Raw genomic sequence first — 24,625 nt, 5'->3', positions numbered from 1 at the left:
TATGAAGGAACCAGTGCAATGAATGCTGATAATGAAGTATGGATTCATTCCTGGCAAACTTTGACAGAATGTTGTCTGGGTAATATTATTTATTGTTATCACTACAAAGGACAGATGTGACCCTCGGTCTCATGAAGTTCAAGGCAACAAACATGGTTCTCTGTGAAAAAAGGGGTATCTACACATAAGAACAGGAAATACAGTACACAGAAAGCTGCTGAAATCATACCACCAGTCATATAATTTATTAACACATTTTAGCACACCCTGAAATGACATTGAAATAGGATAACAGACACATAAATTAAGGGTTGCGTTGAATATATTGGGTTTTGCTTGTTGAATCATCTGAAACGAATTCACTGTAGCCCTATATTTTCCTAATATAGTCCAGTGATTCACTATCACCATTTAAATTACCTTCTATGTCAAAGAGAAATGATTTCCTATTTTAGACCTGATGGCTGCTTTTGAGTAGATCTCATTTTTATCCTTTTGTCCCTTCTTCTTTAGCCAGACATTGGCCAAATACAGGGAACGAACCGATTCACACAGAACACAAACCTCCCTTGGTGCTCCTGTTGGCCACACAGCTTGCAGCTAAGCTATGGTGTGCCTTCCTAATTCAGGCTCATGGTACGTCTCCTCCAGACAAAGCATGAGCTGTAAACCCAAGAACAAACCTTGGTCACAGCTCATCCTTGTCTGGAACAAGACAAACCATGTGGTAAAATGCTAAGCCTAACCATGGCTTAGCTCACAGCAACACAGCAGCAAGAACTTCAGGAAGAGCGAAGTAGCCACAATATCCTTCCCAAGGAGTGTATGCGTTCAAGCTATGCCTTCGTTCTTTTAGCATTACATGTCAACCAGCTCAATATCAGTTGCACTAAAGCCCAAAGGAAATCAATGGGACATGTTAGCCAAGGGTCAAACTAGATACGATGTTAACTGCACCCAAGGAGTTAATGTGCATCTTTTAAACAATTTAAGTAGCTGCCATGTCTTGGGTGGGTGGGTCATTGAGCTAGGTTCAGAACAGGATGCAAGGGGGGGTTGTTTCAATTCCACCCCAGGCCCACCACAGTTCTGACAAAAATCTTTAAATGGAAACTTCCATCCCAAGGAAGCACTGGGGATAATTTCTTCCAGGCCTGCGGTGTTGGTGAGTCCTAATTCTGTTCCCTCTGCAGCAGCTAATTAAATTTTTGAAGCATGCACTTTAATTTCTTTACACACAATTAAGATCTTTTTTCGCACTATGGTTGTAAGTCTAAGCATACTTACCTGGGAGTAAATCTGGAGTAAACCATGGTTAGGGTTGTGCTGCATCTTCTCATCTGAGACAAGCTTGGCTAACCTTTTGTGCATTGGAGCCAGCCCAGAATATTTTGCACCTTGCAGTGGCAAGCATCTTCACAACCTTTGCTTGGAAAACATTAACAACCCTGCAAAATACATTCTGTATCATAGTCCCTTCCTGAATATTCATAGCACTAGGAAACTGGTATACCTAAACCGCTGCAAGTTTATTTCCCATTTGTGCCTCCAAACCATGGACAGGTTGGCAAAGCATAGACTTCCAAGAAAGCTTATATAATATAAATCTAGTGGTGTCTACACTTCCCATTATTCTCAGCAAAAGGAAGAGGAGCAAGTTGGAAAGGAAGTGAGCAAAAAAGGGGGCTGAGGTGGAATGTGCAAAAAATAAACTAAAGCTGTGTTGTTACCCTTCCTATTTTGTCTTCCTGGTCAGAAACAAGTTGTTAAAGAACTGTAACCAAGTGATCTTTATAATTTACATTGACTGATAAAGATGAAAGGTTGCACAGACTTATATCCAATGCAGCATTAAGCAATTGTCCCATCCCCACAAGGAGTTCTACTTGCATAATGGGACTTTCCCTGCTCTCCTCCCCCTGTGCACCCCCTAAATCTGATCTGGGGTGTCCCTCAAATCTCCAGAGCAGATCTGAGGAAGGTGGGAGGGGAAGTCTAATTACACAAATGGAAATCCTCGTGCTGAGGGGGATGATGGCTACTTAGCATTGCATTGGATACAGGCCTCAGCCTCTAGTTCCCATCTACAGTTTCTTCTGTTGCCACAGCTTTTCAATTATTTCTCCTTGCGAGGGAAATATTGATACCCAGGGTGAAATTTTGCCTGCTCTTGTTGAAAGGTTTATAAAAGGGGGGGTGCAAGAACAACTAACAGGGACAGTTGGCAAAGTCATCAAGTTGGCAGGACAAGTAGAGCGAGCCCCTCACCATAAGGCACACCTGAGAGGGACCCCCTCGCCATTTCAGTCATGCATCAAACTGCTTATTGCCTATGCAATCTTGCCATCATCTCTTCCCCCCCACCCCCAAACAAAGAAAATGGTTTATTTGTACACAATGGTCATCGGTTCAGCTGAAGAAAAGAAAAGGCGATCAAAAGAGATGTCACTGTATTCTGCTGAAGTACATTTGATACAATATACCAAGCTCATTGACTTTCTTTACAGTATCCCCTTCCCAAGAAGACCCTGTGTGTTTCCTGAGCCCATCACATTCTCCTTGCAGGTTGGATCTTCAACGCTGTTCCTTGCGCAGCAGTGCCTTATTCATCATATGACTGTTTCATCTGCATCCACTCATAAGTCATGGCTCTTTTTTCTTGAGTAATCAGAGCTCCTCCTGTTCAAAGAAATAAAAACCACAGAAATATATCAAGATGAATGTTCTTTAACTTATTATCATAGCGTACAGAAGAAGATTCCCTGTCCCTTCAGAGAGTCCTATGACATGTCAAGGATGGGCATGACAGGTCATAGGAGACTTTTAGGAACCGGCCCTTTGAAAGATGGAGGTCAAGTAGGATACAGACAGAATTTGGTTGGTTCGGAAAGCAAGGTGGCATCAACAGGAAGCCTTCTCAGAATTGTTCAAGAACAAGTGAAGTGATCTAAAGGTTAAATGGATAGGTGAGAGGCCAGTGCTTAGGAGACAGCTATCACTGCAGGTTCTGATCAGAAGTTCCCACTTGATGGATGCGTCCTTTCCTGATTGATTTCTGGGAGGCTGGGGACAATCACAACACAACACAAGTGGGGGTTATTTGTCTAAGGTGAAAATCAGTCAATAGGGGTTTTCTGAGTGATGACTGCAAGGGAAAAAGGGAGGAGGAAGGACAGAGGATAGAGCTGCGATGCTCCTAACTCACCCTGCCAAACATCAGCTCAGAAATGTTGCAGGCCTCTACTTATCAATGGTCTCAACCCCCACACAAACGGGGAGTTGCCTGTATATATGTGTGTGTGTGTGTGTGTGTGTGTGTGTGTGTGTGTGTGTGTATTCTGGTCTCTTTGTCACATTTTTATGTGACTAAGACACAGAACTTAGTTGAGGGGCTAGGACACTGATGAGGTAAGATTCTATAGGTGTCTTGGATAACAGTGGTTCCTAGGAATTTTTGTAAAACGAAAACAAGAAAGCAGACTACAGACTGAGACAAAGTTATGGAGAAAGGAAGCAAAATTGCTTAGAAGCAATCTCCCCAAATCAGGCTTAAATCCAAAATATGTTGACTTAATTGAATTTACAGATGTTTCCTAGTCCTCCTTCCCCCAGGATACACACACACACACAGAGAGAGAGAGAGAGAGAGAGAGAGAGAGAGAGATAGAGAGAGAGAGAGAGAGAGAGAGAGAGAGAGAGTTAGTTATTATTCAGAAGGACTTTTCAGTGGCTGGGGGCAGGGCAAAATCAGATTCAGAGAGGAGAAGGAAATGGGAAAGTTTCTTTCTGTGAATTTCAAGTTAATTTGCCTTAAGATCCACACCTCTCATTGCTTCATAGCATGTCATTAATGATCAATAGATTAAGCCTTAACCTATTCAATGTGTCTTATTACATGTCTTATTAGAAACACTCTCCTTCCACGAACTTCCTTAAATGTATCTTTGGATGCAACCCAGGAATTCCAATTGTGTGTTTGCCCTGTAACGGTAATGAAAGGATTACCTTTTTCAGAGTAAAATGAGTGGGATTCTCTACCTCTATATTCAACATTACAAGCAGAAATATAAAGAAATACATAAGTAAAACCAAAGAACACATGAATAAAACATTCTGTGAAATATCAATAAATAATAAAATAGAGCTATGTGATCAATCTTATGAGCCACAGAAACCTTCTGAAATAGGTGGGTCTTCAGGAGATGTTTAATACTTTCCATTAAACCTGTTTTTCCTCCAACTGTACTCCAAGAATAGAAATACACTGATTTTTGGGTGGAATAAACATCCCAAGATGGGCATATATTTAGGGAAAACAGTGGTCCTGGAAGCACCTCCTCTTTGCTAATTGCCCTGCTCCTATGCTAAGCTCGACAGTCAGACGTTTGGAAACATGGGCTTGCTTGTGGCAACATGGAGTTCAGCTTTCTGGAAGGTTCCTGTATGGAAAGATTTCTAGCTAGGTTGGCGAGTAGAAAGACTTCCTCCCATTGAAACTAAGTGCCAACACAGAGGTGTTGAAAATTATTCTTGTTCATCTAATAATAGCATGCAAATAGTGCCCAACAATTGTGGGTAGAGCTCAAAAGACATTTAAGGCTGTGGTCCAAAACAAATTTGCAAGGGATGGAGTAAGTCCCACCAGACACAGTGAAACTTTCTTCTGAGAAAATGAGCACTGAGGACTTATCCACACTTCTTGTCTCACTGCTTTCCCCCAGGGAAAACTGCTCTTTGCTGCTCAGTCAGAGAAAACAACAATTCAGGTTTCCCCCAGATTGCCATTTGTTCTGCTCTATCATGAAAGAGCAGCTTTTCCCTTGGAAAGGTGTAGGGCAAGGGGGAAACCTCTTGGACAAGCCCTCAGTTGCACTGCAAGGCACTTAGGAACTGGAAGTACTTTTCTAGCTGTTTACTGACATACGTAAAGCAACACTGTCACAATAGTGAAAGAAGACAAAGGCCAAATCCTGCCACTTTCTCCAGCGCTGGTTAAAAAACAAACCCAAGATTGAGCTGAGTCAATATGGAGGAGTATTCTCCCCCCCCCCATATGCAACAGAGGGGTATTTGTCCTCAAGGCTACCAAGTATTCTGTCATTCAAGCCTACCAACGGTCCTTTGAAGGTGGAATTCATTTCCCTCTGCTTACTTTTCGAGGAAACAGAGGAGATGGCATGCATTCTCTGACAGAGGGCAAGTGTTTCACTGCCCAACGCCCAGCCACTTGGATGTACGGAGATTCAGGATTTAGCCCTAAGGGTAGAACTACATGCTACACAGAAAATGGGGCTTCCTTTTCTCTCCATAAACATCTGGTTTAACATGTGCTGTGCCCGCAAAGTTATTACAAAGTGCATTTCCTTCCATCAGCAGGTACGTTTTGAGTGGGCTGGAGAAATGTACACTGCAATGATGTAGGGATATGGGTTGAGTGAAATGTTAAAGCCAGAGGATGGGGGGTGGGGACGAGAGTCAACCCAGGGATGGTGCTCCATGTTCTTTGTAGTAGGGTGTAGTTTTGCCCTAAAGAACACAAACAAGCAGGCATATCAGCAGGGGGGAAACCCCATTACATACACACAATATGTTCTTTGGTACCCCCATCAGTCTAAGCATCCTACTCTGGTGGGGAAGGGCAGGAGATGATACACGACCAAGCACATTGAAGGGTGAAGATTTGCAACAGACGTCAGAATACGATGCACGCAGGGTTTGGCTTTTGTTTTATTAGAAAATAGACAAGCTTAAGTTTTGAAATCAAAACGAAAATAGGCATTAGAAATGAAATTAACTAACCATGTGGTTTTATCCAAGGTCAAAACTAGTTTCAGAAGGAAGGAATAATAAATAATAATGGTCAGTAAATGAAACAAGACAAAATGAACCAAAAAGTACTCTTTTTTTACTGTTTTATGTTAAGCATGACTGACCATCAGTAAGAACCATATGTTTGCCTGTTAGAAATTGAAATATGTTCTTATACAAAGCTTATCATTCCAGAAAGAACAAGCGGTGCAGTTAGGTAACTTTGCATTACTTTACTTACTACTGAAAATGTGGTATAAGCCAGCCCTGCTGCCTTGGGAGCCTTGGAAATTTGCCCCAAAGTCTTCCCCTGATGGCACCACTGGCTGGAACAGGTTTCCTGGCCTACTCTAGATCTCTTACAGCTCTACACATGTTTACTCAGTAGCAAAGTCTCACGGAGGCTGCCAGCTTATGCAGGCTTACTTATTTTCCAAGTGAAACCTGCATAGGGTTGGGCTGCAAGTTCAATGGGGCTTACTCCCAAGTAATGCATGCAAATGACTGCAATCTTTTGCAAAGGACAGAAGCTGTCCCCTTGGGAAAGCCCTGGTCAGCGACTCAGGCCTGAGCCTGGCAGAATCAAACAGAGGAGGAGCCAAGGCTGTGACAGCCTTAGGAAGGCAGCAGCTGTAGGTTACAAGCAGAACATTCTGGATGTAAGGCTGAGAAATTTAAAAAGAGGCCACTGCAAATCTGGAAGAACGGGCCTTTCCCAAAACTACATGGGAAGCGGGGGAATCCCTCAGCTGCAGTTCTTCTGCACACCAGGATTGTCCACGTTTCCAAAAGAAATGATAGAAGGAGCTGCAATGTGGGCTGAAACAGATTATTTTTCATACAACATAGGTTATTTAGTTTCCCTACTTTCCCCAAACTATCTTTGAAATAAACAGTTTGGCTTGTTTACCTAAAGAGCCAAAGCATGACTCTTTAGGTAAAAAACCTAAATAAAACCTCCACATAGAGGAGGGAGAAAGGTTGTTTTCTGCTGCTCCAGAGAAGCGGACACAGAGCAATGGATCCAAACTACAAGAAAGAAGATTCCACCTAGACATTAGGAAGAACTTCCTGACAGTAAGAGCTGTTCGACAGTGGAATTTGCTGCCAAGGAGTGTGGTGGAGTCTCCTTCTTTGGAGGTCTTTAAGCAGAGGCTTGACAACTATATGTCAGGAGTGCTCTGATGGTGTTTCCTGCTTGGCAGGGGATTGGACTCGATGGCCCTTGTGGTCTCTTCCAACTCTTTGATTCTATGATTCTATGAACTCCGCAGGATAGTAGGCCCTGATAAATCCTACCTTTAGGACCCACAATGAATTTTGAAGCTCGACAGGAGTCATTTAGCATTTTTAAAAAGAAAACAACCACTGCGGTCTTCCCCCTTTCCTGCCAACAAGTGCCTCTGATAAAGCAACGGCTTCATCCATTTAATAAGCAAATCCTCAGCTCAGCGACTGCCTGCAGCAGATTTATTTCAAATCATTTGGCACGTCTCTTACCCTGAACAAATATGGAACACCATCTGTGGAGTGGAAAATCAAAAGCTATGCTTGCATGTGGTCTAAACAGCAATGTAAACAAATAGGTGAAGATACTTTGAAAAATGAACCATAGAATTTCACCAGCATCCCCACTTGCGTCTACATACTTTCCAGGTGATCTTCCCCCATGATGCTAAGTTTTAGGGTGGTCTCAAATAACCCAGTGGCAGGGTGGAGGTTTTTTTTAAATCTTCAATTTTATGGCATGGGTAGGAAACCCTCAGCCTGTAGGGGCCTCTGTCTGGCACCCAGGACTCTCCCAAGGCCATTCCCTACTTCCTGGCCCTGCTCCACACCTTCCTCGATTGCTTTCGCCTGGTTGGAATGTTTTCCTGAACTGTGATAATGGTTCCTGCTTAACTGGAAGGAAATATGGAGGGGTGTGTGTGTAGAAACCTCTGGCTTTTGTACAGCTGGACTAGAGCCTACTGTGCGAGGGTAAGAGTCGCATCCATTGCTTCGCTCCTCTCTGCCTCTGACCCTACCCGCCACTCACATACAGAGCCCAGATGGTTGCCCACAAGGAAATGTTGTCAATGCACTGGAAAAGGTCCCAGAACCCTAGTTTTATGGTGTACTTCTCCCTAGTATCACTACAGACGAAGGGTGGGCTAGAAACCCTTATTAATAATAAGCGCACCAATAGATCACTGCTGAGGCGCACACCCACGACTTTTGGTGACATCACAAAAGCACAAAGCAGGTGAGTGAATACAAAGGTGAGCCAAGCGAAAGGTCTGTTGATTTAAAGTCCTCTTCCTCACCAGGACACAGCGGGGACCCCGCTGTGGCATGCCTCATTGCCTGGTCTTCTTCCATGTGGAGGAAGCGAGTGGGCAAATGGAAGGTGGTGGTCATCTGGCTACAGAGTGCTATAATAAGGCAAATTTGCTTGCTGAGTGGGATTGCAAACAAGTGGGGGCATGGGAAGGTGGCTGATATCCATGGTAGGAAGCTGGCCGATGTCTGGTGAGGGACCCAGCAGAAGCTGGCATGTGTTGGTGGATGGAAGCCAATGGAGTTCACATTCAGAAGCTACTAGGTGCCGTAAGGTGGAAGCAGGCTGATATTTGCTTGGTTGAAGCTCATCTTCAGAAGTCCGTTGACAGAAGCCAGTGGTTATTTGTGAGTCAAAGCCAGAGTACTAATGTGAATGAGTGGAGCATGAAAGATGAGTGCATGAGTCCGTTGGCATTCTTCATGAAGTCAGCTGGCATGTGTTTGTTTGTTTGTTTGTGTGTGTGTTGAGGCAAATCATGCGTGTATGTGCTCGAAGGTGATGTGTGGAAGGAAAGTGGTGGATATTCATGAACAGATGAAACCTGTGGACGTTGGCAGGCTGAGTTTAGTAGCTGAAATTGCCAGGCAGAAGGCAGCAGGAGTGCCTGGGGGATGCTGCTGGATGGTAGCCATGCCACTCATTGTCCCCGGGATCCCCCACCCGCACCCCGCTTTCTAGGGATGGCCAAAGCCAATGAGGTTTTCTGAAGACCACTCATGAAAGCAATGCAGAGAAACTGCATGTCTTAAGGAAACCAACTTGTATTTCTAAATAGACATCCTTCTAAATACATATTAGTGTTTGAAATATTTATTAACCACCCTTCATCAAAATATTCCAGAGCAGTGCACAAAAGTATAAAATAAAATAAAACTAATGCAATAAAACGACAGTAAATAAATATATCAAAATACCACAATGCAAAAGCAAATCCCCCTGCCCCACACCCCCAAGAAACCCTACCTGGGCAAAACATAAAACAAAAATGATCTGAAAGCAACAACCCTGACATCACTCCTGCCATTGTTTATCATGTTCTGGTGCCTAGTATTACTTTCACTTGATAGCTTTCATGCCCCCAATAAGGGAGAGAGGGAGAGCACAATAACTTCCTTTCTTCAGAATGATGGCTGAGCGAGAGAGCACACAGGGCCAATTTTCCTACAAAGAAGCAGATGCTCTCAGCAAAGTCCTGCCAATAGACCACCTGAGCAAACACCTGAACAGATCACACAGGCCTCATTCCCACTAACAGCAGAGGAGGGAGACATCCTGTTCCTTATCTACGCAACGTGGACAGAGGGCTGTGCAGAGAAGTTGGTATGTGCAGTCAGGCTTTTGAGACCACTGTGCTACTGAACAGATTGTCCCCCAAATGCAGGGTAGCACTAGAAATAGCCCAGCAGAGTACCAAGTTCTGCTGCCAAAAGGAAAAGAAAGAGAGAGAAAATGATATCCTAGTGCAGGGGTAAGCCAACGTCATAGCTTCAGATTTTTTGGACAACAACTCCCATCAGCCCTGAGTAGTATGGCCAGTAATCAAGGATGGTGGGAGTTGTAGTCAGCAGCACTGGCTATCTATGCACTACTGCAAGTGTGCATGTTTTTATACATGCCTAAAAGGGCCCACTGGATCACATCATATACAATAGGACTGTGGAACCTGTGGCCCTCCTGCTGAACTCCAACTCCCATCATCGGTTACTATTGACCATGCTGCCTGGGGCTGATGGGAGTTGGAGTCTATCGCCATCTGGCGGACCAAAAGTTCCTCACTCCAGTTATACAATTCACCCTGTTGTCTATGTTTGTCGTTCCAATGATTTCAAATAATAGTAACGTACCAAAGCTCTCAAGATAGCACTGCTTCTTTTTGTTAGTTTCTCAACTTCAATAGAGGATCAGCAAGGATTTTGGTCAAGGTCCCAGTGTTCAAAGATGCATTTTTTGCAACAGTTAGCCTCAGCGGACCCTGCAATCCCAAATCCACTTATTCTTCTATAAAAAGTCTTTGGGACTGACTCAAAGTAAATAATGTTGAGATTCTGCTCATAGGCTGTGATCAGCAAAACTATTGTTTATTTGGGGTCCATCTGTCCTACGAAACTCTTATGCTTTCTAAACGCATTGTCAAGCTAAACTTCAAGAAACAGTGAAAAATAAGCCTAGAAGACATCAAGCAGGCATGCACCTAATCATTTGGACAAAATGCTCCATGGATCATTCACCAGATTTTGCTGGTAATCTGAGGAGTGCAGGAAATAACAATGGGAGCCAATCAATGGCAGCATCCAATCACAAAGCAGAGCTTTTAAAACAACAGCTATGTGCCCACAACTATTAGGCGTGATGGCTAGTTTGTGGTTATGCTCTCCTGTGGAAAAAAGGTATAAGCAGCTACCAAGTTTGGGGTAACACAGTTTTGTATAGGTACACACGAGATCTTTAGACAGAAATCCTAAATTAAGATGCTCACTATCTTTAAAAACAACAACAACAACTCTTCACATACAACTGCTTTAATACAAAGAATTTTGGTACTTGGGTATCCAGCTACTATGATGATGCTAAGCACTCACACATGAACTTATTTAGTTGTTATTCTGTCTTTCTGGGGCAACTGTAGTTGGTAGAAAAGGGAACTCTAATTCTTAGCATTCTCTCCAGATTCTTGAGGGGAAAGCCACAACAAACTGGGATAAGACTGACAGAAATCTTCAACTAAAAAAGAATAATCTGCAATCAGACACAATCATTCTTATCTGTATTTGGTGTTACTTGGAAGAGCTTACACAAAGAACCAGCAAATAAGTGTAATAAAAGGCAAAATGACCTTACAGAACAAACTCTGGCTTTTCAGCAAGCTTCAGGGCCTCGTGCATGCCTGCGGCCGATAGCTTACGGTTGATATTCCTATATCTGCATTGCAGCAGATTGCGATAGGTTGTCCTCAGGTCCCGATTGAAGAAGGCATATATAAAGGGGTTGATGAGAGAGTTTGCATAACCCAACCAGAGAAATGTCCTCTCGACCCACAGGGGGATACAACTGCAAGACGTCCCGCAGATAAAGGGTCTGGCGGTGGAAAGTATGAAAAACGGCAGCCAGCACACCGTAAAGGCCCCGACAACAATCCCCAGGGTGGTGGCAGCTTTCTGCTCCCTCTTGAAGATGGAGATGTTCTTCCGCTCATGCTTAAGCAGCCGCGAAAAATTTGTGCACTCTTCCGATTCCTTGTGCAGTTTCGCGATGCCGTTCGCCGAAACGATCCCTTCGTTTTCTTCAGGGCGGGGGAAACCGGCGAACTTATGTTTGGCCGCACTCTTCTTGGCGGCTTTGAAGATCTGGTAGTACATGAAAAGCATCACAGACATGGGAATGTAAAACGCCACCGCCGTGGAATAAATGGTATAACCAAAGTCTTGGCTGATGAGGCAAACTTTGTCGTCGTTGATATTCTGAGCCCAGCCAAAGAGGGGCGGCAAAGTAATTGAAGCCGACAGCAGCCACACGCTCAGGATCATTTTAGCCATACACTTCCCATTCTGCCTTACGGGATAGGTGAGAGGCCTGGTGATTCCAAGGTACCTAGAAAGCAGAGAGAAAGCAGAGTTAGTGTGCCTTTCGTTAGTTACAAAGTTTGTGGGCAAAACCGCTACTGTTGTAACTTGCAGCGGGGAGCCCCGCAGGCTAAGCTGTAGCTAGTAATAAGAATTTGACCTGCAAACAAAAAATGAAACAAGGTGTTTGCATTTCATACAGGCATGGAACTTTAAAACACCCAATTTCTAGGGTAACTAGCAAGCAGGAGAGTAAAAAGCAATGCATGCACCAACCAGATTTTATTCTCTCTCTCTCTCTTGCATGAAACAATTCCAATTTTTGGTTTCTTTTGCGCAGCTTTTTAAGTGTGCTTTACAGCAACCCATCTTCAGGGGTTTGGCCTAATGGGAGTTGGGAATTGCATGATGGGAAATGCCAAAATAGGACTGCAACTGTCCAGTACTGTACACAGCTCCATACTGGTTGGCCTTTAGGTCAAAGGATCGAGAGAAAGGCTTCCGCAATGTAAAAACAGGCTGAACACTGTAGCAAGTGTGAGCATACATAAACGCTGTCTTTTCTCATTTCTACTCAGAGGCTGATTGTCTTCATGGTCAGAGCCAAACTAGACATTCAATGGGCAGGTATTTTTTTTAAAAAAATGAAGATAGCATGCACTGGGAAGGATGATGATTACCAGGTTCAAAGCGAACATGGGCACAGGGTGGGAAAATACAGACCTTTTCTTCCCTGCCCTTGTCCTGAGGATAATCCTGCTTTGAAACTGGTTTTGCCTTGGGGAGGGAAATCTGCATTGGCACCAATAACTATTATTTTAGGCTCTACAGAGAGGGCTTCAGGATAGTGGTGGCCAGTAGTAGCCATTGGGACTGGTAAGGTGACTGGGAGGAAGGCCAAGAGGAGGTGGAGCCAGAGTGACTGACAGGCAACATTTGTTCCCGTCCTTCTTCCTGCTAAGATAGACAAGGACAAAGCTGAGATTAAGGACAGCCAAGTGCCACTCCTTAGAAAAGTTGAAAGTAAGAAGGAAGGCAGGCGGTTGGGGGCTGGCTGAGGCTGGTGGGGCAATGCCAGATTTTCCCTGATGGATCAGTCTCCACTGGTTTTGATTCGGGAACAAAGATTGGGTCCGGTTTTCATTCCAAGTTTGGTTTGAGTTCATTCTCCCTAATACTTCTGTGGGCTCCCCACCCCCCAAACATTTCAAACCTTGCCTTTAAAATTTTGCATGTGGGTGGAGCGGGGGTTGGGGTGTGATTCTTCAAAGCAGAATAAAGCAACAGCTTCAATGAAAATGCTAGTCTTTGGTATTTATAAATGTTCTAAATGCGGCAAAATCAATTTCAAAGAGAGTTAAATGTTTTCGTTCTGCTTAAATGAATAAAGGCATTTCGCAGCATTATTGAGTCACGCTTCTTACAGGGACTATTTTGGAACGCGCAGATTTCTTCCACGGTTTGATTAGCTTACAATAACTTGAAACAAAGGAGCATTCCGTGGTCATTTCACTGCATGAAAGGGCTGCTTGCTTTAATTCTCATATCAATGGTTTCTATGTTAAATAAAATGCGTCCAAGTGTTTTTAGATTCCATCCCACCCACAGGATTAAAAAGAAGCTTTACAAGATGGAAGAATTCATGAAGCTAACACCATTTATAATTCTACTCAGCATCAGGTGGGTAACCTGGCGTCTTCCATCTACAACTACAAATCCCATAATCTCTGGCTGTTGTTCATGTTGGCTGGCGCTGATGGGAGTTGGAGTCCAACAGTATCTGAAAAGCCACATGTAAGCCCTTCCCTGCTGTTAAGGAACAGGCAGCTTTTGGAATAGGGTAAGAATAAAACAAATGTTTATGTTTCACCTGCAGTTCCACATGTTTCTCGACAGTTTTGCCAAGACAGACTGATGGGACAGTTCAACAGTTTGGAATTATGTTCAGAGGGAAAGCAGCACCCATCTGTCCCTGCAAAAACAACCAAGAATCTTGTGGCACTTTATAAGCTAAGCCAATGTGATGCCATCTAGATGTTTTTTTGGGTTCCCATCCCAGCCAGTGGTCAGGAATGATGGAAATTGTGAGTCCAACAGCATTAGAAAATCACCAGGCGCCAGGCACATTTTGCACCTGGCTGAGCCTAGAGCTTGCCGATTGGAAGGTCGGCGGTTCGAATCCCCGTGACGGGGAGAGCTCCTGTTGTTCGGTCCTACCTCTTGCCAACCTAGCAGTTCGAAAGCATGTCAAGTACACGTAGATAAATAGGTACCGCTCTGGCAGGAAGGTAAACAGCGTTTCCATGCGCTGCTCTGGTTTTGCCAGAAGCGGCTTAGTCATGCTGGCCATGTGACCTGAAAGCTGTATGCCGGCTCCCTCAGCCAGTATAGCGAGATGAGCGCCACAACCCCAGAGTCGTTCGCGACTGGACTTAACTGTCAGGGGTCCTTTACCTTTATCAACCACTTGACGCCAAGCGAAGATGCCCAGGGACCAGAATGGCACCCAATGTCTCCACCATCTGGAGGTGCATGCCTGGGAATCTTGGGATCTTGACTGTTTTCACACACTAGCAGCACATTAGATACATTAGAATTTGGCTTGGGGTAGTAAAATGTCCACCAATCCTTTATTTTTTAAGTTTCTGTTTAGGAAGGTTAATGGACATCTAGCCATTTCCTAACAGAGTTTTATTTTTTTAATATAAGTGGCCAAGGGTTAAAAAAGGTCCTATTTAAGGTCAATCATATGTATATTATATATTTCTGAAAGTTAATGCATTCAGGTATTTTTGAGAAACCGCACAAGCAACAGAGCGACGTGATTAAAACGTATTAGATTGAGAAAGACATGTCAGTGCAAAACTATATTGGTTCTACAAAATATGCTATTTGAAATTAAAATACATTAATCTACATAAAAATACATCAAACTAGTCCCACTAATAATTCTATTTCAGCTGCAAGATAAAAACAGCATCAATCTTGTATGCCTCAAACCATTCGCCTCAATATATACATTCGATTAACCTTGAAAATTAAGATTCTTCTTTAACACAAAGTAAATAATTCAGTTGCCTACTCTGCAGGAAGTGTGCAGAATGGCTGAACAGAAACGTATACATGTATCAGTAGGCATAAGGAAGAATTTTGATTTTTGTTTGCTTTTTAATAAGAATCTACCTCATTTGCAGTTATTGAACCAATATGTGAACTGAAACACCTCTATCCTTTGAAATTCACGCTTCTCCAAATTTTGAAATGCAGTTTACCTACCATACAGAAAGTACAGAAAATGCATATATTAGGGGAAAATGTGGGGGGGGAGCATATATTGGTGGAAATAATATAGAAAATGCATTATATATATTGGAGAAAATTGCTTGCAAAAATTCATTATGTTAATCAAAATTGCATACAAAGATATGTTTATTGGGGGAAATTTGCACTGAAACACTGTTGAATTTTCATTAGGGGTAGGGGCTTGGGGGGTGGACCACAGATTGTTGCAGAAATGTAGAACACTGTGTTTAAGACTGGAAAATGACAAGTTAAGAGAACTAAAATTGGCAGATTTGTACACCCCTATATACCAGCCCCTGTGCAGAAAATCACTGAGAGAGGATCTGCAACTTGACACATTTTCTCCCCTCCTAAAGAATCATGGGAACTGTAGTAGATAGGTAGCCGTGTTGGTCTGCCATAGTCAAAATAAAAAAATTCCTTCCAGTAGCACCTTAAAGACCAACTAAGTTAGTTCTTGGTATGAGCTTTCGTGTATCTGAAGAAGTGTGAATGCACACGAAAGCTCATACCAAGAACTAACTTAGTTGGTCTTTAAGGTGCTACTGGAAGGAATTTTTTTATGGGAACTGTAGTTTACCCCTCACAGAGTTGCAATACAGTCGTACCTTGGAAGTCAAACAGAATCCGTTCCGGAAGTCTGTTCAACTTCCAAAACATTCGGAAACCAAGTGCACCTTCTGATTGGCTGCAGGAAGCTCCTGCAGCCAATCAGAAGCCGCAGAAGCCCCATCGGACATTTGACTTCCAAAAATATTTTGCAGATCGGAACAGTCACTTCCAGGTCTGCGGTGTTCAGGAGACAAAACGCTCAAGAACTAAGCTGTTCGAAAACCAAGGTACAACTGTATATATTGATTTACAGTATTTACTTAATGAGCTTGAGAGGCACCTTTTTTCTTCTTTTCTTTACCAAAACCAGACTACTGCCCATACCATCACAAACATTACAGTGGTGCCTTGGGTTAAGAACTTAATTCGTTCCGGAGGTCCGTTCTTAACCTGAAACTGTTCTTAACCTGAAGCACCACTTTAGCTAATGGGGCCTCCTGCTGCAGCCGCACCACTGCTCCACGATTTCTGTTCTCATCCTGAAGCAAAGTTCTTAACCCAAGGTACTATTTCTGGGTTAGCGGAGTCTGTAGCCTGAAGCGTCTGTAACCTGAAGCGTCTGTAACCTGAGGTACCACTGTATGTTCTATGGGATGGTGTGCTTCCTGGACTCAGGCGGTGCAGAGTCAGTGCAAGCATGACTACCTAGAAGTGTTCAACATGGAAATGTAGAGTGAAGCATACCAGAATTTGTCATCACTGCCTAGTTCTGAAGTCCAACCAGTGGAGAGAGACTCTTTGTTTAGGCAGCTGATAAAACCTGGACTGGAATACCTCCAGATTGTGATGCAATAAAACCCAAACGCTGTATCAAAGCAGGCCTTGCAAACATTACACATAGGGGAGCTTTTCTTCTCCAAATCTCAGTTTTAGCATCAACTCCATCATCAGGTTTTTTTCCTTTCCTAATTTTAATATGATCCGCGTTGATGTCTTTTTGTACTTCCTGTGTTCTTTTCTTTGTCCCTGTGATTGTCTTGAATTCTTTTTTAATGAGTCCCCTATCTTGCAAATGGCTTTTTAAAAGCCTTGTGTGTGTGTACATATATTTACTCCATTTATCTGTCATCCACACGCTTCTCATTTGGCTCCCCTACTGCTCATGGCTTTCTATTTTCCTTTTACCTCTCTGTATGTTTCCTTGGCTATTCATTTTCCTCATTTCCGTCTTCAGAAATAAGCGTTTCATCCCTTTCGAGATCCTTCTTCATTCCGCCTTCATTCAAAAGTCGTTTATAATCTGGCAGCGGAGGTACTTTCACAGCAGGATTCCTCCTTTGCCCTTTCTTTCCTCAGATGCCGAGTTTGAAACCATTTACTTCTAACTCCCAATACGTCCGCTGCAAATAATTGCTGTGCCTCCTTTCCTTATCCTTTTTCTGTTTTCTGCACTAGTGAGCTTTTCCAACCCCTCTCTTATTCATGCAGGTGCTTGTTGGTTTTTCACCATTTTTCTTGGAATATATATTTGTATCTATGTTTATCATGAAATGGAATAAAAAAATTTTTTAAAGCCCTCTCATAATAGACACGTCTTCATCTTTGCCCATAGATTCCCTTGCTCTGGTCTACTTATTTCTCTGTTATTCTTACATACTGTATTTTTTGCTCTATAAGACTCACTTTTTCCCTCCTAAAAAGTAAGGGGAAATGTGTGTGCGTCTTATGGAGCGAATGCAGGCTGCGCCAGAAGCCAGAACAGCAAGAGGGATCGCTGCTTTCACTGCGCAGCTATCCCTCTTGCTGTTCTGTCTTCTGGGATTCAAAATTTTTTTTTTCTTGTTTTCCTCCTCCCAAAACTAGGTGCGTCTTATAGAGCGAAAAATACGGTAGGAGCATGAGAAGCTGAAAACGCTTCTGTATGCAAACCAGGAAGTGACTTCTCCAGGTGACTCTTCTTATCTCTGCAGCTACAATCTTCTGGGTGATACAGACACCATTAGGCAGTTGAAGGTGCATGTGTCCTCCGTGCCACCCTTCCTCCACGCAGCCCCGGGCACAGGCAACCCATGTTACGCCACTGGCATTGTCCATACTGACTAACCGGGTTTCTGACAGGGTTCTTTCTCTGTGTGTCCTGCCTGGAGATGCCAGGGATTGAATCTGGAGCCTTCACCATCCAAAGCTGAGCTAGGGCCCTTCCCTTTCAAAGCACAAAATTATCCACCTGCTTTCCAGGCATTTCTTGCTCACCCTTCACCACAGGTGATACAGAATGGCTTCCCTTAAGTGACAACTGTGGGTTCTGCCTTGTGACATTCAGCAGGAGAAAGCGAGTGGATTGTAGCCCAAGTCAAACAAGATGCAGTTGCCAAGAGTAACATCCAACACTACAAGCACACACTCCTCGAGTCCTGAGCTGTTTGAACAGCTGCCTTTGTTTAGTAGATTGTTTCAGTGCAGTATGGTTCATTGTGAAATATATGCACACAAACAATGGCATAGACAGCACACACACATACACAGAGGATTATGACTGCAGTGGTGACATGACAGACATGTGTTTCGCCAGGAAAATAATGAAGAGGCTCCTGGCCAGCTTGGCTCTGGTTCCCCCAGCAGCACTGCAGTCAGCATGCCTTGTGTTCAATGAATATTCCTGGCCACAAAAGCAATAAGTGTAGTATATAAACAGTGTGATGCACCAACTTAGATCTCTGGGACCTGCCGTCATTTTGTTGCTCTGTCTCCCTACTATCTTAAGCACTAGCCGCACCATCTGTTAAATGTACCTGGCCAGGACGAACTCTGCTCCACCAGATAAAGCAGACGGTGGGGAAAACAGTTGAGGCAGAACCATTTCCCGACTCCTTTGTGAAGGGGAAAGGCTATGGCAGAACATGTCAATGCTGACACAGAGGCCATTTGCCTTCACACTCATGGAGCAAAGGAGGCAGGTGGAAACCATAGAAAGGAAGGACAAACCCTTTTCTCCCAGAAATGAAAGCTGGGTTTTGAAATCTCTCTCTCTCTCTCTCTCTCTCTCTCTCTCTCTCACGCACACACTGTCTCTTAGTCTAAGGGTGGGGAACCTTTGGCACCCCAGCCCACTGGGAAAGGCTTTCAAAGCACTGCTCAAGACAGTGCTTTGAAAGGGGCTTCTGTTGACCCCTGCCGGCAGAAATAAAGGCCCCCGGACATGATGTCAGGTGATTGACAGGTGGGGTGGGGAAGATAATGATATTGGGCCTACGGACCAGTTCCAGGTTCCCCCACCCCCGACCCTCGCTTTGTTGGTAGTAACGGATTTAATATCCAACAATACTTCCTCCTTTCCTCAATATATTTAAGTTTCTGAAAGGTTAGGGGGGTGGAAATATGCTAAGACTTTTAAAAAGAAAACTCCTTAGAATGCAAATGATGTAGGAGATGATGAATGCAGCCTTCTCAGCCTACTTCATAGCTTGGATGATAAAGCTGTAACAATATTTATCTTTGGAGAAGTGGAGTCATTTTCAGTGCGCTGTTTTATCCATTACTTGCCTTTGTTCTTCCCTGAGCAAACACAGAAAATATAAAGTCTTGAACTATGCCTGTAATTCGAGAGCCATCCATAGAAGCACAATCAACACTGCGGAAGGCCGCAAATCACTCAGGACATGAAATAAGTGAATAAAGCAGGGAGGAGAAACTTTCCCCAATGGACAATCTTCTGGGGGGGAGGGGGGCAATGTTATGGCTATGACCTGAACTTTGTACAGCAGGCTACATTCCAGAGGCACCTACAACACCCACACCTCAAACCCCACCATTGTCTAACCAGACCAGAAGCAAGAGGCCTTGTCACACTTCGAGGAGACATTCAAGCTGGGCCAAATGCACTCAAGGAGGTTGTGGAGCAGGGCTAGTGAGGGCTATTTATCGGCTTTCTTCATTCATACAATGATCATGCTGAGATAGACTAGGTAGAGTTGCCATATTTCAAAAGGTAAAAATCCGGACACAAAAGTTGCTGCAAAATTTGCCAAAATCTACACTTCCAACATGGGTTGCCATACGTCCGGATTTTCACAGGCATTGAACGATTTCTACCCAGACACTGTTTCTGATGGCCGAATCCCAGCTATGTCTGGGAAATTCCAGACACATGGCAACCCTAAGGTAGGGGCTTTGTTTGGAATTAGCACATGGTCATTCTTGGTTCTCAGCAGTTTGCCTCTATGACAGTTATGTCGTATTTGTTTAAAAATAATCTTTATTAATTAATCCTATTTCCTTCTTTCTTGCATTCATACCCACCTCTTTCTCCAAGAAGCTCAAGGTGTAATACATGGCTCTCTCTCTCCTAATTTATTTCCACAACAACCCTGTGAGGTAGGTTAGGCTGAGAGGCAGTGACTGGCCCAAGGTCACCCTGTGAGCTTCATGGCTGAGTGAGGATTTGAACCTGTTAGGGAACTGCCATCAGCTCAGAGGCGAGAGATAGAGGGGGAGCTGTGTTACAGGGAGCCTCCGGAAATCTTGCGAAGCAGTTCCTCTTCCAGCGAGGAGGAAAGCCCCACCTCCAGTGGAGAAGAGGTGCAGGGACCAGAGGACGCTAGAAAGAGCCTTAACACCGCGCCTGAGCAAGCTGGAGAGGAGGGAAGCACTGCCAGAACCTTTTCTACTGTTTGCTGTAAGTCACATTGATGCCTTCTGGCATAAGGAAATGATACAAACAAACAAACACTATAGAAAGGGCTTTTTATAGAAAAAGGGGTGTTGGGACTTTGCAGGGAGCGTCCACCCAAAGTTGTTGAGCTTTCTTTAGGGGAGCAAGACTTCTCTTCTTCACTGGCTCACCCTGCCCGCATTGCACAGCCCTGAGTGGGGACAGCACCACAACACTACGGGGCTGCCACAACACACAAAATAAGTGCTGGAACACAGTTCTGGTGAGTTCCGGCTTTTCCCTGACTATAGAAGCCTGGAGATCTGTCTTGCTCCCACCCTTGGTATAAAGGGTGTGGGAATAATTGCGTGGCCCATCTTTACAATAAAACAGTGCACCTTCTTTCTATTATGTCACAGAATAGAAGCTCAATTCTTGTATCACTCAACGAAGCTGGCATGAAATTAACAGGATCGGTCATTCTGCCCCTGTATTGATTCCCTCCAAATATCACCAAAATGGCACAGGAAGCAGACATACTAATTAGGCCTTAGTGGAGAGTTGTACCTGCTCACATACAAGGAAACTGCCTTACACTGAGTCAGACCATTGATTCATCAAGCTCAGTACTGTCTACACTGACTGACAGCAGCTCTCCACAGTTTCAGGCATGGACTCTCAGCTCTACCTGGAGATGCCAGGGACTTTGTGAGTCCTGCGAAAATGAAGGGTGCTTCAGAGTCCATAACTTAAGGGCCAATGATACCATAGAGTGTTGGTATTTAGATGTGAGAAACCCAGCTGCAAATCTACTTTGATCCCCATAACTCACGATGAAAGTCACACAGCCAGCATAATATACAAATTATATGTTGGCATCAATCATCCTCCAAGTGGAAAAGCCCAGCTGTTAAGAGTTGAATGGAAATTTTTCTGCTTTTACTAGAGATGTCAGCCAGAGGGCATTCCACTGTCAGATCTCAGACCAGAGGGCATTTTAAGAGGTTCACAGATATATGCCATAGCTCGGGGGTCACCAACGCGGTGCCTGCAGATGCCCCCAAGCACACCTTACCCACCCACAAAACTACTCCGTGACTACAGCTGAAAGTAACCAATAGCCACATTTGAAAACCTAGCTAGAAACCAGGCCAAAACATATTAATTGTGCTAAAACATATCAAAAGCTAAAATTAAGTCAAAGACTCATTTGGAATGCAGTCAGAGTCACCATTTGAAATTTGGAAAGAGCTTTTACGTTCATTAGCAAAAGAGGAATAGAGAAAGACGGTAATATTTTAGGATGGAATGTTTTCCCATTGTTATACATGCTGCTTAAAAGCATAATATTTTTCTAAGTGCCAATTATTGCTGTATGTTCCCATTAAAAGGCAATAAAAACACAAGAAAGCACTAAGTTAATGATACAGGAGTGCTTCGTTCCACCATGGGGAGGAAGGGAAAGGAACCCAGAAATATAACCCCAGCATCGAGCAATGGTGCCATTTTCCAAATATACATAGCACAGAAAACAATACGAATGAGTGAACTTGAGACAAAACTATGCAGAAACTCCCCTACTGGAGTTAAGACTGTGCTGAAGCAACAAAATACAGGATCACAGTAGCACCTTAGTGTACATGCAGGAATTCAAAAATCTCCCTCTAGAACAGGTGTGGAGAATCTTTGAACCTCTAGGTGTTACCAGACTACAACTTCCATCGGTCCCAACAAGCATGGCCAATGGCAGGGGAATTATGGGAGATGAAGTCCAGCAACATATGGAGGGCCAAAGATCCTCCACATCTACTCTAGAGGCCCACTTTGTCTAACAGAGTGCCGTCCCAGAGCCCAACTACATGGGCCACTTTTGGAGGGATGTAGGGAGATACTACTGTAAGCTGGGAGCAAAGAAGTGGACAGTGTTAGAAACTCAGGTATATAATCTAATCACTAAATGGCACCTTAAACCTGGGTTACAGGTGGCGCTGTGGCCTAAACTACTGAGCCGCTTAGACTTGCCGATCAGAAGGTTGGCAGTTTGAATCCGCACAACAGGGTGAGCTCCCGTTGCTCTTTCCCAGCTCCTGCCAACCTAGTAGTTCAAAAGCACAACAGTGCAAGTAGATAAATAGGTACCGTTGTGGCGGGAAGGTAAAGGGCATTTGTGTGCGCTCTGGTTTCCGTCCCTGTGTTCCGTTGCACCAGAAGCAGTTTAGTCATGCTGGCCACATGACCTGGAAAGCTGTCTGTGGACAAACGCCAGCTCCCTCAGCCTGAAAGCAAGATGAGCACTGCAACCCCATAGTCGCCTTTGACTGGACTTAACCGTCCAGGGGTCCTTTACCTTTACCTTTGGTCGTCTTTACCTTTACCTTTCCCAGCCGCCAATCTAGCATCTAGAGATCTCCACATGGTTGCAACTGGACCCGCACTAGTTGCAAAACACACCTGGCGCCTGGCTAATTTCTAACACTGGGCCTTTGCCTGGGAACCTTATGTCTTAACTGCCATAATTGAATGAACTGGGGTGGGTAGAGAAAAAGAAGGAATAAAAATTAAGCTACCAACTTTAGATCAAAGACATCAGTACTACCCAAAAAAAAAAAAGCTATTAAAGTCACAGGTAGTTTCTTTGGGTTGGGCCTGGCAACCCAGTAAATTGTTGAACCTTTAACTCTTGACCATTTTTCTCTTTTAAACAACAATACTTCAACACACATCCCTTTGTTTTTGTTTCCTGATGAATAATATCCCCCAGACCGGTGGAATGATACATCTCCATAATCTTACAGGATGTTTCTCCCATGCTAGAAATAATTTATTACTTTTAAAACAACCCACTGACATGTTTAATTTAAAAAATATTTAATTGCTGACTGGAAATAGAGGCACAACTAGTCTCTCATCTGTACTATAACTTGGCTTTCTGTACTCCTACACAAATGTTAAAACTGTTTTGTTACCCTTCTTCTCAGTGTAAAGAACAGTGAAAGAAAATGGGGCTGGGGAAAATCATTCCCTGTTAAATCACCTAAAGATTTTCTAGAATCGATCTTCACAGTTACAGCCTGGAGTTGATAAACTGAGTTTTTGGATACTTTCATAAAGAAGCCGGCTAAGGGGTATGTATCTCAGGAGAGGGGCGTGTTGTTGTTTTTCCTTTCATCATAGCACTAAGGAATATAGCAGCAACAAATGTGGCAGGAATTAGGCAGACTCCCAAGGGAGGTGTGGGGCCACTCCAAGAAACATCCTTAGTTAAGCTTGGCTTTGTGAAATGGCATGTTCTGAGGAACGTTTAGGCTCCTTTAAAATACCCATGGACCACCGCGACCGTGGGTGACATGAGCTGCGCCTTTCAACTGGTGCAAGTATCCCAAGTCCCACATTGGTGGTGAAAGGGTGTGGTGTAGTCAGGGACAAAGCTCTTGCAAAAGGTTTACAAAGAGCCATTATAAGTCTTGCTGAAAATGCCACTCTAAAAACTGTAACAGCATCCCCATTGTGGAAGCTGTAGTGTGTTATAAGGCCATTGCTGAGAGGAGTTAGGAGACCCCTTTTCCAGAGCTACAATTCCCAGAGTTCCCTGTGGTGATTAAACCACTGTAGCTCTGGGAGGGGAACAGGAGCCTCTAAGCACCCTTAACCAACTACAGCTCCCAGGATTCTTTGGGGGAAGCCATGACTGTTTAAAATGGCATTGTAGTGCTTTTAATGTCCTCTGTGAATGTAGCCAAAACGTGTGTGGATAAGAGAGTAAAGGAGAGAAAGCTGTCAAGTCTCAGGCCTTTTGAGTGAGCCCAGCCTTTGGATTGGAAGGAAGCCTGTATTATGAACTCTGTGAAGAAAGGCTGCAGTAGTATCTAGCAGTGAGGTGTTTTTAATGTTGGTTGACCCTTGTGCTACAGAGGCCTGACTGGGCTCAACCAGAAGTCAAGCACTGACAGCTGTGCTCTCATTATCCAGCCACTATTCTGTACTTGGCTCTGGTTGGTGGACCTCGGGATTCTAGTAAACATCAAAACAGATCTCACAAGCCTGAAGACTCCCTTCACTGTACCCGATACACAGAAATGAAGCAGCATCCTAAAATTGCTGAAAAGAAAGAAAATTCCTGTACGTAGTAGGATAACCAGACCCTCCAAGGATCATTCCACACAAACTATGCATGGTGTGCCATTTAAGCAAAGAATGTACTGGAACAAAGTATGCAGGACTAAAATGGCACAGACAGTCCCAGGAAACTCAAATGAGCTCTGGATAAAAGCTTCCCTTGGCCTCCTAAACAACAACAACAACATCCACCATATTCCACTTCATGGTTACTAGCCAATCCGATCTGAGAGAAAAGACTTTTCCCAACTGCATCTACATTTATGGATTAAATTACATTTCAATGCACTTAATATTGATGATACAGTGTCT

General features: G+C 43.8%; 1 protein-coding gene and 1 long non-coding RNA gene across 5 annotated transcripts in view; both read right to left on the bottom strand.

Annotated features, from left to right (window-relative positions):
* Positions 1 to 24,625, bottom strand: part of LOC308584807 — a 223,025-nt gene that overhangs the window by 91,186 nt on the left and 107,214 nt on the right. The window lies entirely within an intron of this gene.
* The window catches only part of HTR7 (5-hydroxytryptamine receptor 7), a 40,691-nt gene continuing 16,135 nt past the window's right edge, over positions 70 to 24,625 (bottom strand). Inside the window, exons 2-4 of one of the 4 annotated variants that reach the window (XM_081189615.1) lie at positions 10,970 to 11,719; positions 5,800 to 5,824; positions 70 to 2,679 (exon numbers count right to left, since the gene is read on the bottom strand). In XM_081189615.1, the coding sequence (XP_081045741.1) occupies positions 5,809 to 5,824; positions 10,970 to 11,719 (766 nt within the window). In that variant the 3' untranslated portion in view covers positions 70 to 2,679; positions 5,800 to 5,808. Of the gene's footprint in view, positions 2,680 to 5,799; positions 5,825 to 7,457; positions 11,720 to 24,625 lie in introns of all 4 variants that reach the window. The other 3 variants (XR_014006978.1, XM_081189616.1, XM_081189614.1) reach the window with 3 other exon arrangements.

This window comes from Podarcis bocagei, assembly GCF_964188305.1.
Source record: "Podarcis bocagei genome assembly, chromosome: 4".
NCBI lineage: Eukaryota > Metazoa > Chordata > Lepidosauria > Squamata > Lacertidae > Podarcis > Podarcis bocagei.
This window is presented reverse-complemented; position numbering and strand designations above follow the sequence as displayed.